Source organism: Thamnophis elegans, chromosome 4 (assembly GCF_009769535.1).
Source record: "Thamnophis elegans isolate rThaEle1 chromosome 4, rThaEle1.pri, whole genome shotgun sequence".
Taxonomy (NCBI): Eukaryota; Metazoa; Chordata; class Lepidosauria; order Squamata; family Colubridae; genus Thamnophis; species Thamnophis elegans.
Genome location: NC_045544.1, coordinates 5,664,744 through 5,681,143, shown reverse-complemented (window position 1 = coordinate 5,681,143; position 16,400 = coordinate 5,664,744). Strand labels below are relative to the sequence as shown.

At 36.8% G+C, this 16,400-nt stretch overlaps 1 protein-coding gene across 1 annotated transcript in view; it reads left to right on the top strand.

Moving 5' to 3' along the window:
• Positions 1–16,400, top strand: part of COL21A1 (collagen type XXI alpha 1 chain) — a 90,653-nt gene that overhangs the window by 31,720 nt on the left and 42,533 nt on the right. The window contains 6 exon segments of the mRNA XM_032216825.1: positions 3,367–3,411; positions 7,709–7,762; positions 10,141–10,194; positions 11,929–11,982; positions 13,978–14,031; positions 14,133–14,186. Coding sequence (XP_032072716.1) covers positions 3,367–3,411; positions 7,709–7,762; positions 10,141–10,194; positions 11,929–11,982; positions 13,978–14,031; positions 14,133–14,186 — 315 coding nt within the window.

Here is a 16,400-nt window from a genome sequence, read left to right as displayed (position 1 = left end):
CGGGTCCTCATTTCACCACCTCGGAAGGATGGAAGGCTGAGTCAACCTTGAGCCGGTGAGATTAGAACTGCTGAACTGCAGATAACAGTCAGCTGAAGTGGCCTGCAGTACTGCACCCTAACCACTGCGCCACCTCGGCTCTATTAGTTGTCATTCAGTATGGTTGAAAAGGGGATACAGTAAAGTATTGAAGAGTTGGAGTTTGAAACCACCAGGAGACTGTGAGTTCTAGGCCTGCCCTAGGCAGGAAATCTGGCTGGATGTCTTTGGATCACAACTCAGTCATCAAATTTTTACATTCCCTGAATGCCATGCAGTTAGGGGATATTTTTTTTCCTGGCAACTTGTCTCTTTTCTTGACCTTTTTGGTTTTTTGGACAAAATGTGATCAACTACTATTTATTACTTATTGCCAACAATTTTCAAATTTGAATTAATTTTTGTGGAGTGTACTTTATGATTCCAATGAACTTTATGTCATTCGTAATGGTCGGTTTTGTTAATGAAGACAAAGGGGACATTCAACCCATTTCCTCCACTGAGACACAGAACTGATTTAAATAGCCACATAATCGTTGTAGCCCTTTTAAAATTGGAATTGCTCAAAGGGGCATATGTGAGTTTGTGTATTCTATGGTGTGTCATGTTGCTATTCTATAAAATAGGATTTGGACTTGCAGAAGGAACATAAAACATAAAGATACAGTAGAACCTCTGGTCATCAACGCTTCTGACCATGACCAAATTGGGTTCCGACCAAAAAGTTCACCAAATTTTTGAATCTGCTCACAAACAGACCCCCCCTCCGTCCAGTAATGAATGCCGAGACAAGCTTAACTGGAATGTACTTTAATAGCAAGACACCAAAACCTCGGTGGCTGAAAGCCAAGCATAACAAACAGATAAGGACCTTGGCAGTAACTCAGACAAACTCAGGCAGCAATAAACCCAGATAAGGCTTGGCAGCAATCCAGCCTGCCAAGCTCACAGTAATGTCCTCTGACATTCAATCCTGCATTGACTTCTACAAAGAGGAGTCTGTGCACCAGTAGCTTTTTATAGTCTGGAGAGGAGCCTAATGACCACTAGCTGAGTACAATCACCTCCTGTAATTGTCTAATTGTTCCTGATGCCTAGTAGCTCTTCGATGGCTGGACTCAGGCTCACTCTCCCTTGTCTCCTCCCCACTGGTCCAAAGCTCAGGCGCCTCCTGGTGGCCAAGCAGCCTCCCTGTGCCCTGCTCGGAGTCGGAACCCTGTCCAGGGTCCTCCACATCCTCCAGAGCCGACTCAGAGGGCCCCTTGCTGTCGGAGTCTGGTGGCAGCTCCAACGGCACCTGCTGGGCCACAACACCCTAGTGGCAATCAAACATGGCCACAGCCAAGTTCCCCTTCCGCACCATTTTTTTTTGCAAGAGCCAACTGCATTAATTTGGGTTAGGTTCGGGTCATGACCAAATCGAGTTGTGACCAAAGTTATGGAACTAATTATGGTTGTGACCAGAGGTTCTACTGTATCTGTTTATTAGGAACTAGATTTCTGCTCCTCTTCTATCAACCATTCATGAAAAATGTACCAATATGCTCACTGATATGAATGTATGTGGGAATTCCGCCCAGGAGGTTGCCTTCCATGTAGTTCTGATTTAAAATGGGGCAAACTGTGTAAAGTTCAATCTCTTTGTCGTCTGAAATTAATGGATGGAATAACAATAGCACTTAGACTTATATACTGCTTCCTAGAGCTTTCACAGCCCTCTCTAAGTGGTTTAGAGTTTCAGCATATTGCCCACAACAATCTAGGTTCTCATTTTATCCACCTTGGAACAATGGAAGGCTGAGTCAACCTTGAGCCTGATGAGATTTGAACAAATTGCAGTCAGCCAGCAGTCAGCAGAAGTAGCCTTAAGTACTGCACCCTAATCACTGTGCTACCATGGCTCATAGATGATAGATAGATAGATAGATAGATAGATAGATAGATAGATAGACAGACAGACAGACAGACAGACAGACAGACAGACAGACAGAGACAGAGACAGAGACAGAGACAGAGACAGAGACAGAGAAAGAGAAAGAGAAAGAGAAAGAGAAAGAGAAAGAAAGAATGAATGAACAATAGTGATATTTGTCAGGAACTAAAAAAAATTGACTCAAACAGCTTTGAGCCTTTGAGATGCATGTTTTTTTTACCATAATTGCAAGTAATTCAGAATTCTAACTTGCCAGTATTCTTCTTCCTAAACCCTGCTGGCTGAGCCCATGATCCAGAATTTCCTGGACTTCCCATTTTTCTGCTCCACGTTTCCATTTTTTTCCTTACTTTAGGGACTGTCAACATTTTATCAATTTACTTTAGTCTCTGTTTTTCCAATACCTTTTTAGTTCATTTTGTCCTCAACATGCAGTATGATGATAGATAGAAAGATAGATAGATAGACAGATAGATGATAGATAGATAGAAAGAGAAAGAAAGAAAGAAGAAGAATATGATGTCTCTCACGAACTATTTTTTTTTTGACTCAAACATCCTTGAGCCTTTGAGGTGCATATTTTTTTTTTACCATAATGGCAAGTTACCCACCTTGGAAGGATGGAAGGATGAGTCAACCTTGAGTCTGGTGACATTCAATCTGCCAATAGCAATAGCAATATAGCAATAGCAGTAGACTTATATACCGCTTCATAGGCCTTTCAGGCCTCTCTAAGCGGTTTACAGAGAGTCAGCATATTGCCCCCAACAATCTGGGTCCTCATTTCACCCACCTCGGAAGGATGGAAGGCTGAGTCAACCCTGAGCCGGTGAGATTTGAACCGCTGAACTGCTGATCTAGCAGTAGCCTGCAGTGCTGCATTTAACCACTGCGCCACCTTGGCTCTAGCAATAGCAATAGCAGTTAGACTTATATACCGCTTCATAGGGCTTTCAGCCCTCTCTAAGCGGTTTACAGAGTCAGCATATCGCCCCCACAGTCTGGGTCCTCATTTCACCCACCTCGGAAGGATGGAAGGCTGAGTCAACCTTGAGCCAATGAGATTTGAACCGCTGAACTGCAGATAGCAGTCAGCTGAAGTGGCCTGCAGTACTGCACCCTAACCACTGCGCCACCTCGGCTCTAGAATACATCTAATTCAATCTGTTTGGAAGATACTATATCCTTAATGACTACTTTGCTGTTCTGATGGAGAAGTTGGCCTGAAATGCATTATTTTTTTTTCAAAGTTCTAATGGTGATTATTTCCAGTTCTGTGCACCTGACAGAAATTCCAAAACCCTCAAGGCTGAGCCATGAAAATGTTGTTGTAAATCATCGAAAGCAAAGTGCTCAAACATGCAATAGTATTACTTTTGGGTTTTTCTTTTTAGGGTTATCAAGGAGTAGCTGGTACTCCAGGATCACCAGGGATTCAAGTAAGCTCACAATGTCTTTTTTCTTGTTTCTTTTTTTTAATCTTTTTTTTTTCTCGTTGAAAAGTTTTATTTCTTTTAAAACAAACATTTCATCATTCCTCAATCAGTAAGACATCGGAGTACAATTTTTTGTCTGTCAAAATAGTTCTAGTTTACCACCAAATTCTTGTCTAGCCTAATGTATACCCCTCCCTCCCTCCCCCCTCCCCCCCAACCCCCCTCCTCCTTCCCCCCCCGACTTCCTAGAACCCGTACACGGTATAGATTTTTAACAAACACAGTCTAAAATCTATTGAGAAAAAAGAAATAAAGAAATTAATGACATCTCTACATTGATCTTAGCTTCTTCTTGCTGAGCTAATTTTAAACAATTTAAATCATTTCTGATCTTAAGCATAGGCTAACTGGAATTTCTTGGCCCCGTATTTATTTTGTATATAGTCAATCCATTTTTTCCAGTCTCGTTTGTATCTCTCATTTGAGTGATCTTTAAGATATGCCGATATTTTAGCCATCTCGGCTAAGTTTGTGACTTTCGTATTTCAACTTTTTTATTTTTCTTTAAAAAAAAAAAACACAAATATGTCATCATTTGTCAATCATTAAGACATTGAAGTACAATTTTTTTTTGTTGTGTGTATCCCTCCCTCCCTCCACCCCCCCACCCCCCCTCCTCCTTCCCCCCCCCCCCGACTTCCCAGAACCCGTACACGGTATGGATTTTTAACAAACACAGTCTAAAATCTATTGAGAAAAAAGAAATAAAGAAATTAATGACATCTCTACATTGATCTTAGCTTCTTCTTGCTGAGCTAATTTTAAACAATTTAAATCATTACTGATCTTAAGCATAGGCTAACTGGAATTTCTTGGCCCCGTATTTATTTTGTATATAGTCAATCCATTTTTTCCAGTCTCGTTTGTATCTCTCATTTGAGTGATCTTTAAGATATGCCGATATTTTAGCCATCTCGGCTAAGTTTGTGACTTTCGTATTTCAACTTTTTTATTTTTCTTTAAAAAAAAACAACACAAATATGTCATCATTTGTCAATCATTAAGACATTGAAGTACAATTTTTTTTTGTTGTGTGTATCCCTCCCTCCCTCCACCCCCTCACCCCCCCTCCTCCTTCCCCCCCCCCGACTTCCCAGAACCCGTACACGGTATGGATTTTTAACAAACACAGTCTAAAATCTATTGAGAAAAAAGAAATAAAGAAATTAATGACATCTCTACATTGATCTTAGCTTCTTCTTGCTGAGCTAATTTTAAACAATTTAAATCATTTCTGATCTTAAGCATAGGCTAACTGGAATTTCTTGGCCCCGTATTTATTTTGTATATAGTCAATCCATTTTTTCCAGTCTCGTTTGTATCTCTCATTTGAGTGATCTTTAAGATATGCCGATATTTTAGCCATCTCGGCTAAGTTTGTGACTTTCGTATTTCAACTTTTTTATTTTTCTTTAAAAAAAAAAAACACAAATATGTCATCATTTGTCAATCATTAAGACATTGAAGTACAATTTTTTTTTGTTGTGTGTATCCCTCCCTCCCTCCACCCCCCCACCCCCCCTCCTCCTTCCCCCCCCCCCGACTTCCCAGAACCCGTACACGGTATGGATTTTTAACAAACACAGTCTAAAATCTATTGAGAAAAAAGAAATAAAGAAATTAATGACATCTCTACATTGATCTTAGCTTCTTCTTGCTGAGCTAATTTTAAACAATTTAAATCATTTCTGATCTTAAGCATAGGCTAACTGGAATTTCTTGGCCCCGTATTTATTTTGTATATAGTCAATCCATTTTTTCCAGTCTCGTTTGTATCTCTCATTTGAGTGATCTTTAAGATATGCCGATATTTTAGCCATCTCGGCTAAGTTTGTGACTTTCGTATTTCAACTTTTTTATTTTTCTTTAAAAAAAAAAAACACAAATATGTCATCATTTGTCAATCATTAAGACATTGAAGTACAATTTTTTTTTTGTTGTGTGTATCCCTCCCTCCCTCCACCCCCCACCCCCCCTCCTCCTTCCCCCCCCCCCGACTTCCCAGAACCCGTACACGGTATGGATTTTTAACTAACACAGTCTAAAATCTATTGAGAAAAAAGAAATAAAGAAATTAATGACATTCTAGATTGACCTTAGCTTCTTCTTACTGAACTGACTTTTAACAGTTTAAATCATTTCTGATCTTAAGCATAGGCTAACTGGAATTTCTTAGTCCCGTATTTATTTTGTATATAGTCAATCCATTTTTTCCAGTCTCGTTTATATCTCTCATTTGAATGATCTTTGAGATATGCCGATATTTTAGCCATTTCAGCTAAGTTTGTTACTTTCAATGTCCATTCTTGGATTGTAGGCAAGTCTTCCTTCTTCCAATATTGCGCCACCAACAGTCTTGCTGCAGTTATCAGGTGCAGAGTCAAATTGGTCTCTACCACTGTAAAATCAGTACATATACCTAGTAAAAATAACTGAGGACTAAACTTTATCCTTCTTTTAAAAACATTTTGCATGACCCACCATATTTTTATCCAAAATGCCTTAACCTTTTGGCAGGTCCACCATATATGATAATATGTAGCATCGAGAGAACCACACCTCCAACATTTAGGCTGTACATTCGGATACATAGAAGCCAACTTTTTAGGATCTAAATGCCATCTATAGAACATCTTGTAAAAATTTTCTCTCAGATTTTGAGCTTGTGTAAATTTCACATTTCTTACCCAGATTCTTTCCCATGTATCCAACATTATTGGTTCCTCAATATTTTGAGCCCATTTTATCATACAATCTTTAACTAATTCTGTTTCCGAATCCATCTGTATTAATACATTATATATCCTCTTTATATGCATTAAGCTTTGATCTCTTATTTGTTTAAACAGATTATCCTCAACTTGAATAAAACCAATTTTTTGATCTATTTTCCACCTAGCCTGTAATTGCCCATACTGGAACCATGTTTGAACTACCTTCTCCTCTTTTAATACCTCTAAACATTTTAATTGTAATACCCCCCTTTCCGAGGTAAGAAGCTGTCTGTAAGTAATTCTGTCCTGTTTTTGTGCTGTATTCATATTTTCAATTGCGTGTCTAGGAATTGCCCACATGGGTATCTTGTCATTTAATTTATATTGATATTTCTTCCAGACCCGCAATAAAGCATTTCTTAAAATATGACTTTTAAAGGTCTTATCCAATTTTTTGTTGAATAACAGGTAAGCATGCCAACCAAATACCAGATCGTGTCCCTCAATGTTCAATATTCTATCATTAGTTAAATGAATCCAATCACTAATTACAGATAATGCCACTGCATCATAATATAGTTTTAAATTAGGTAGTTTCAATCCTCCTCTCTCACGTACATCTTGCATTATTTTCATCTTTACCCTCGGCTTCTTTCCTGCCCACACAAATTTGTTGATACCCTTCTGCCATTCTAAAAGGTTCGCATCTTTTTTAAGTATAGGTAACATTTGGAAGAGAAATAAAAATTTTGGTAAAATGTTCATTTTCACTGCCGCTATCCTACCCAGCAAAGATAAGTGCAATTTCTCCCATTTTTTCATCTCTGTCTGTATGCTATACCAAAGTGGTTCATAATTATGCTTATATAATTTCCCATTTGAAGTTAAAATGTTAACTCCAAGATATTTGACTTTTTTAACTACCTCACATCCTAGCATCACTCCTAATTCTTCCTTTTGTTTAATATTCATATTTATAGCTAATATTTTCGTTTTTCCTAAGTTTATTTTAAAGCCCGACACTTGACCATATTGATTAATCATATTCATTAAAACCATACTGGATTCCTGCGGTTGTTCCAATATTATGACCAAATCATCCGCAAAAGCGGATGTTTGTGACTTTCAATGTCCATTCTTGAGTTGTAGGCAAGTCTTCCTTCTTCCAGTATTGCGCCACCAGCAGTCTTGCTGCCGTTATTAGGTGCAGAATCAAGTTAGTCTCTACCACTGTAAAGTCAGTACATATACCTAGTAAGAATAACTGAGGAGTAAACTTTATCCTTCTTTTAAAGATATTTTTCTTGTTTCTTTTTAACACTAGAAAATGTTTCTTTAAGTGCCTTCATGTTTTGGGGAGAATTGCAACATTCTTAACTGGCCAAAATTGGCCAAAAATGGGATAAGCTGTTCTAAGAACCTCTGTGAGACAACATTTTACATTTTACATAATGGTTATTATAATTATAAATAAAAGGCATAAAATTCAACAAGGTTCCTAATCTAGATTAATTTTTTTTTACAAGGGTCCACATGGCCTTCCAGGTGTGAAAGGCGAACCTGGGAGAGATGGGGCAAAGGTGAGGCTAATTAAATGCCTATAATTCATTTTAATCAATAAATGCGGCACCACATAATACTCAAAATATTCGAAAGATAATACATTATCTTTTTAAAATATACTTGATTGCCTGTAGAAATGTATGGTTTATTTCAAATTGCTTCTGAATACTTCTTGGTTTAGAGATATCTTCTGACATGATTTGCTGTTTTTTCTCCTATATTTGAATTTTCCCAACAAGTCTGGATGTCCAGCCAAATGCAAAAAAAATGGCTTCATTTGTGTGCACCTGTGCAATTTATTCAAGTTTAAGTACAATGTATTTGGAAGTTAGGCTTTGTATATGATTACGATCCTACTGTATAAGACACCAGGATTTTTGAAAAGTTCACAATAACATAATCTTATATGCGATTATTCAAGTCTTCTTTCCTTTTTTGGAAATCATTCTGCACATATGAAAAATCCAAGCATTTAGAATTGAATTGAATGTTTTTTTATGGCATATAGTATACTTACACTGTATATATCAAAGCTTCTCTATAGCCATCACTCTCATATAATTATGTGAAAATTCATCTTGACCAAATTACTTTGTATTCTATGTAGTATTCAGAAAGCTCCCAGCGACCAATGATTTTCCATTCTTTATAATATCAAAGTCAGCTGTGGTTAAGAATGAATTTGGCAGTGAGCCCAAGAGGAATAATGAATAATGAAATGTACACTGTGGCCCTTAATGAGCGTTAATGCTCTAAGGCATGCAATACGCGTTTGAGCCACATGTTTAATATCTTCATTTCTTGTAAGATTAGTTCTTGTTGTTTATTTTGCTTGTGGAACATCATAAAACTAATAATATAACAATCGCTCTAAAGTAGAAGCAAAAATAAAAACTGTTAATGTAAAATTGCAAGGGAATCAAATCCTTGAGTTATATAAAAGACCTATAAAGTTACAATTGGAACGCTATATATATAAAACTAATTTAGATAACTGTAGATAAAGACATAAGAAGTATTAGGGTTCATAAAACACTGTGAAAATGTTGAACCGAATACTTGTGGTTACCTACTAAAGATTATGGAAATTAAGGCAATTACGATCCAACCCAATTGCAACACGGACAAGATGTAATGGTTGATCTGACTATTGTTGCCAGGATGAGTGTATTTCTTTTTATTGTTTTTATATTGATTTTTTAAAATCTTTGTACGCCATCCACTCCACAGTGGAGTCACTGAGTGAGTTGGGCAGCCACATAGATTATTATAAGTAAAGAAATGGAAAATCAGGTGATGGGCGAAAGAAGAAAAGATTATAGAATATACTGAGTTATAGAAACCTAGATTAGATGCCATTGTGATTTAGCTGAAAAGTTATCTTAAAATGTATATTTGAGTTAAATTTGAGTCACTTGAGGTCAAGCTGTTTAGGCTTGTTTTTACACAAACTAATGGTTTTGCAAAATGTCAGTTTCAGACAGTTAAGAACATTTTCCCACTTCTTCAAAACAAAAATTGATGACTATTGCTCATGTTCAGTTGTTTGAGGGTAGATATTATTTTGAAGCGTTTCAGAAGTTGCGAATAACCAAGACTTTAATTTATTGTCCAGATGCTGATTTATATCTGCTGGTACAGATTTACTGTTCCACATACTGGCAATATACCATTCAGTTGTCTTATTGGAATAGATTAAGATGAGCTTGCAAATAAATCATGGGCAGTTAAATATGAAACACGGAGGGAAAGGTCATATCTGGCAGTGATAGAGAACAGCAGAGTATGAAGCCATAAATAAAATTACCTGCTAAACTAACTTCATGAATAATGCCATACAGACACATATTGTTGACTGAATTCTCTGAAATAATGACATGTTTTTACTATCCGTAATTCTACATAGTAAATATGTTTTTAATGTTTCTGTGTGGAGTATCTGTTGTCAGAAGGTATTTCTCAACAAGAATTTTGATGGGGGCTGGTTCTAGAAAGAACATCATAGATTGTTTGCTTCTTATGTTTTGTGCATTCCAGATAGTTCATTTCTTAATTATTTCAAAATGCGGATGCTGGGAGCTTCTGGCTGATGGCTAATTATTCCCTAGTTTCCTATTTTTTCTAGCCAAAGCAATGCCCTTTCCATTTGTTTTTGCACATCATTTCTTCATGTCCTAAGATTTAGTGGTTAAATGTTAGTTCAAGGGTGCCTTGGCATCCTGACCAGGCCTAAGAATTCATGGCTATCTAATGAAGAAAGGAGTGGTGTAATTCTTATTTAGAAAGCAAGCCCATGGGAGAAAATATCTTTGTCTCATTTATGAAACAATGCCTTTTGATACTTATTTATTTACTTAACATGCTTCACAGAGATTTACATTTTTTCCCCCTCTAGGGTGAACGTGGAGTTCCAGGTTTTTCTGGATTACACGGAATGCCAGCATCTAAGGTTCAAACCAAATGCTTCTTGTAACAAGGGGTAGGATGTTAAAAAAAATCATCAAGGGATTGTCAAAATAATAAAAATCCTGCCCTTTTTATCTCATTCAGAGTAAAAAAACACAGGAGTTATTATTCCATGTTTTCTTTTCTGTCTAAAGGACGCAACTTTTAGTTCAGAATATTGTCAAATAAGTAAAGGTAGATATCCGTATTTATGGAAATATCACATAGGCTGACTTGTTTATCCAGTTTTAAATCATTTTTCCTTACCTAATCTAACTTTGCTCAATAGTAGTAAACTGAGAGAGGGATCTTGGAGTCCTAGAGGACAATTTATTTAAATATTTGGCAGCAGCTGCCAAAAAAACCAACACAGTTCTAAGCTGCATAAACAGAGGGATAGAATCAAGACCATGTGAAGTGTTAACACCACTTTATAAGGCCTTGGTAAGGCCACACTTGGAATACGGCATCCAGTTTTGGTCGCCATAATGTAAAAAAGATGTTGAGACTCTAGAAAGAGTGCAGAGAAGAGCAACAAAGTTGATTAGGGGACTGGAAACTAAAACATATGAAGAATGGTTGCAGGAACTGAGTATGTCTAGTTTAATGAAAAGAAGGACCAGGGGAGACATGATAGCAGTCTTCCAATATCTCAGGGGTTGCCACAAAGAAGAGGGAGTCAAGCTATTCTCCAAAGCACCTGAGGGTAGAACAAGAAGCAATGGGTGGAGACTAATCAAGGAGAGAAGCAACTTAGAACTGAGGAGGAATTTCCTGAAAGTTAGAACAATTAATCAGTGGAACAGCTTGTCTCCAGAAGTTGTGAAAGCCCCAACACTGGAAGTCTTTAAGAAGATGTTGGCTAGCCATCTGTCTGAAATGGTATAGGCTTTCCTGCCTAGGCAGGGGGTTGGACTAGAAGACCTCCATGGTCCCTTCCAACTCTGTTATTCTATTCTATTCTATTCTATTCAAGACTGTTAGGGGAAGTATTTTTCAATATTATCATTTCCTCTTTCCTGATAATTGAAACTAGCCTGCTCTGAAGGTCTGGACTATTTAATCTATTTATCACCTCAACATTAGTGCAAAGTTTGTCTTAGATGAAATATTGTTCATCTTTCCATAGACGCTACCTCCTAATAGATGGATTTTTTTTTGAATTTTTAATTCATTATTTTATACAATAGACCTCCTAAAATATTGCAAATTGGAACTGTAATAGAGGTAAATTAGAGTTGTTATTCTTTCACATTGCTGTTTTTATATGTTTTTATGTTATTATTATATGTTTTATAGCATTGTGTAGAAGAAGGACCCTGGGGGTGGAGTCAGAGGAATCAGCCTAGAATCTCTATGTTCCCACAAGCAATCTAAGTCCAACCCATCTTGAAGTCTAACTCTTATCTGGTGCCAAAGTAGTCCTAACTATTAGTTAGTTGACTAGATTCCTGTGCATAGGCATAAGCAATAAATCAGTTTAAATGGAACTTAAGGCATCTTTTGCGTCTGATAATGGCTGTAAAAAGTCATGATAGGCAGGTGGTCTAAATACACAGTTATGAAGACATTTTATTTCTGGTGTGTAAATAAGTATTAATTTTAAACCACCTTTGCACTATGCTAAAAGGTATGGCTACTATCACCTTAGATATCGTGAGCAAATGTTTTCTTGCTTTATTCTATTTAATTTGCCTCTTCGCATATAAAAATAAAGTTATCTATTTATTTTATTAAGGGGGACAGAGGACCTAAAGGAGATCAAGGCATACCAGGAATTTATGGGAAAAAGGCAAGTTTAAACTTAATATAAGATCAAATGATTTAGTTTGATAAAAAACCATATGTCAGGTGAGCCGGACTAAACATAAATCTAGGTTGTTATAGACAAGAAATAAAAGTTAACACAAATGGTTAGCTTATCACAATGCACTAGATTTCTCTCCAAGTAGTTGTAAAACAAAATCAAGGGAAGATTTGTCAACAAAAGGTTATACTTGTCAATAATTTTCTTATACACAAATCTCAAAAAGGTTTAAAATGGATAAAAACATTTATGATTTTGAACAATATAAGTGAGTTTGAAATAAAATTATATAAAAACTATGAACATGTTATTGCTAAAATATATAAACTTTTGTTGAAATATTAGAGAGACTAAGTGAAACAATGTTTGATAAAATGGGCTAAAATGTTTGGCTACAATATACAAATAGTTCAATGGGAATTTTTTTTAAATACAATTTTTATAAAATGATATATCTTTTGTATTTATCACCAAAGAAATTTATAAAATGTATATAGGTGCTACAAATGTATGTTGGAAATGTGAACAACGTGGACAATTTATCCTGTTATTATAGATCTGTGAAAGACTATTGGAATATATCTATCATCTATCTATCTATCATCTATCTATCTATCATCTCTATCTATTATCTATCTATCTATCTATCCATCCATCCATCCATCCATCCATCCATCTATCAATCATCTATCTATCTATCTATCTATCTATCTATCTATCTATCTATCTATCTATCATCTCTGTCTATTATCTATCTATTATCTATCTATCTATCTATCTATCTATCTATCTATCCATCCATCCATCCATCCATCCATCTATCAATCGTCTATCTATCTATCTATCTATCTATCTATCTATCTATCTATCTATCATCTCTATCTATTATCTATCTATCTATCTATCTATCTATCCATCCATCCATCCATCCATCCATCCATCTATCATATCTATCATATCTATCTATCCATCCATCCATCCATCCATCCATCTATCTATCATATCTATCATATCTATCTATCTTTCTATCTATCTATCTATCTATCTATCTATCTATCTATCTATCTATCTATCTATCTATCCATCCATCCATCCATCCATCCATCCATCCATCCATCTATCTAGCTATCTATCTATACTTGATTAGAGAAAATACAATATCTACATATCTATCTATCTATCTATCTATCTATCTATCTATCTATCTATCTATCTATCTATCTATCTATCTATCTATCTATCCTTGATTAGAGAAAATACAATATCTACATTTGTGGCTGACTGGAAGCCCCTTATATATATATATATTGTATGAAACAGAAAAATGCATTTATTACCTGTAGTTTTGATGATTAGGGGGGGGGAAAGTAAATAATAGAAAAAAGAGAGCTTTCTTTTGTAATCATAGAGTAACAGTTAATTTTGTAATTATGCTTATATTTGTTGCAAAGAGAATTGATTGCTTTTTATCTTTTCTGTTTTTCATTTTTTTATTCCATACTAGCTTACAGAATACAAAAGAATACATAGCAAAACTATTTGTAGGTTTCATGTTCTTTTTAAAACTTTCAATAAAATTTATCTAGAGATTTAAAAAAATCCAATGGGAAGAGTTCCCTTAGGGGATCTGCCTTTGCAATTTTAGTTCAATCCTGGGAGAAATTATTGTGCAATGTATAAGGAAAGATAAACCATTTCCACAGATCTCTTTGTCAACTTAAAACAAGAGCCAGAACACTACACTTCACCCATAAGAATATTATCACCTTGAATAAGTACTAAAAGAAAAAAAAAGAGAGATAATTTTCCTTCACAGTGCTAAGTCCAGGTTTTTCCACAACTGGTCAAGCATAATTGGCACTTGATGAGTAGGACTAATGAGCCATCTTCAACTCACCATGTATTCTGTCAGCCTTTAGAGGGTGCTGACAGTTTGATTGACTGCTTCTCTTATTTAGTTTTGTCCTATTCTTTTACCAGGGCGCAAAAGGAGAAAAAGGTTCTTCTGGATTTCCTGGAATACCTGGACGGGTTGTAAGTTTCTGACAAATATTGGGGGGGGGGATTCTCTTTGTTTTTCCTTTTTCTGCATTATTACAACTGGTGAGTAATTCTAACTTTATTTATAAAAACAGGGAGAACCTGGGAGGAATGGGAAGGATGGCGTACCTGGAATTCCAGGTTTTAAGGTACCCAACATATTGATTTTGTTCAAATATTGTATTCATAACTAGAATTCAAATTAACTTCATGTATATGCATGACGTATACAGGTAGTTCTCCACTCACAACCATTCGTTCAAAGTTGCAGGGGCAATGAAAGAAGTGACTTATGACCGTTTTTCACACTTATATCCCCATGGTCACGTGATCAGAATTAGGACGCTTGGCAACTGACATGACCTTATGACTGTTGCAGCTTTCCAGAGTAATGTGATCACCTTTTAGTGACAAGCAAAGTCATTGGGGAAGCCAAATTTGCGTCACAAGTGCAGTACTGCAGGCTACTTTAGCTGACTGCTAGTTCAGCAGTTCGGCGATTCAAATCTCACCGTCTCAGCCTTCCATCCTTCCGAGGTGGGTAAAATGAGGACCCCGGATTGCTGACTCTGTAAACCGCTTAGAGAGGGCTGAAAGCCCTATGAAGCGGTATATAAGTCTAACTGCTATTGCTATTAACAACGGCGGTGATTTTCACTTAACAATTCTAGCAGGAAAGGTTGTAAAATGGGGCAAAAGTCACTTAACAAGGGGTCTCGCTTAGCAACAGAAACCTTGGGCTCAATTGTGGCCGTACGTTGAGGACTACCTACCTGTATGCCTATACTTCTTTCGATTGCATTAATGGATTCTTATTTTATTAATCTTATTCTTGTGTGCTTACATTTCTTTTAAACATATGTGCTGTTTAAGAGCAGCTGTGAATAATGACATGATACCAATGGACTCAGTGGAGTAGGAGTCCATCTGGCACGGGGATCAAGGAAACAATTCATAACATAAAAAGGAGGATCAAACAACCACTGACTTCTACTGCACATCTTCTTGACTGTCTGATAGGGTTCCAGGCATGTGTTTGTGCTCATAGGATTGCTGCATGGAAGGGAGGATCTGGCCTAATTAGGACTGTTCCAGAGGTGGGTTCCGACCAGTTCGCACCTATTCGGTAGAACCGGTTTGTCAAATCTACCGAACCGGTTAGAAGAGGTTCCACTAGTGGACCCGGAAAGCAGGCCACACCTACAGAAGAGGTTCCAAAATTTTTTGAAACCCACCACTGGTCCTTGGATATGATTATCCTACACTATCATGCTCATATTTATAAAACTCAGTGCCTCTGTGGAAGGTAAGGATGACTACTGCGTTTGCGGTGCAATCAGGACATTGCGTGTGTTGGAGTTGTTTTAACGCAAACCAAAGATGCCTTTTAAAAAACAAGTTGACATCCTATTCTTATGCATGCCAGCGCTGTGTGTGAGGTCATTTAAGGTGGTTCTGACAAGTGTCGTCGGCATCTTCATATCCGGTCACATGGGCAGCAAGCCACTCCCATCCGGTCACATGGGCGGCAAGCCACTCCCACAAAGGAGGCCACACCCACAGAGTAGGTTCGAACAATTTTTGAAACCCACCACTGGACTGTTCCATACATCAAAGCTGATCCATGATTATTGGCATGCAGATATTGGTAGTATAAGAAGTGAGATTATTGCAACTTGGTCAACTACATGATTTTTCTGTCTTCCGTGTGATATTTATTGCATATGGAATTCTTAGGAAGTTTTTGCTGCAGCTTTTTCCATCCCTTCCCTTGTTACATACCTTGGGAATTCTCTAATCAAGTTAAATTGCTCTTTCTGGCATGTACTGTAGTTTTGCTCTGGCAGCAATAAATAGAGAGTATAGGAAATTTGAAGAACAACGCAAGTACGTTGTCTGGATTTCCTTCTTGATGTCTGATTTTTTTTAATTAAAAAAAATCCAACTTTCAATATATGCTTTTGTTTAAGTACGCTGCATTCTTTCGTTCTTAGATTAGAATACAGAGCAAGAGGAAAGAGTATAGTATCTATTTCTGAATAGTTCGAAATTAAAAAAAGCAATGGCCTCGTGTTTCTGGCAGATTAAAATGCTCCCATTTTGCCTTTTTAACATCTGCTGGCTATAAAACATTGTTTCACTTGGATTTTTTTTTGCAATCAAAAGTCAGAATATTTCAACAAGAAAAGCATCTTTGAAAATTGGCTTCTGGAATCGTCTTCAGTTTCTTCCGAAAATTCAGAAATAGTCCCCCCCCCTCCCCGAAACAATAAATAAATAAAGAGCCGAGGTGGCGCAGTGGTTAAATGCAGCACTGCAGGCTACTTCAGCTGACTGCAGTTCGGCTGTTCAAATCTCACCGG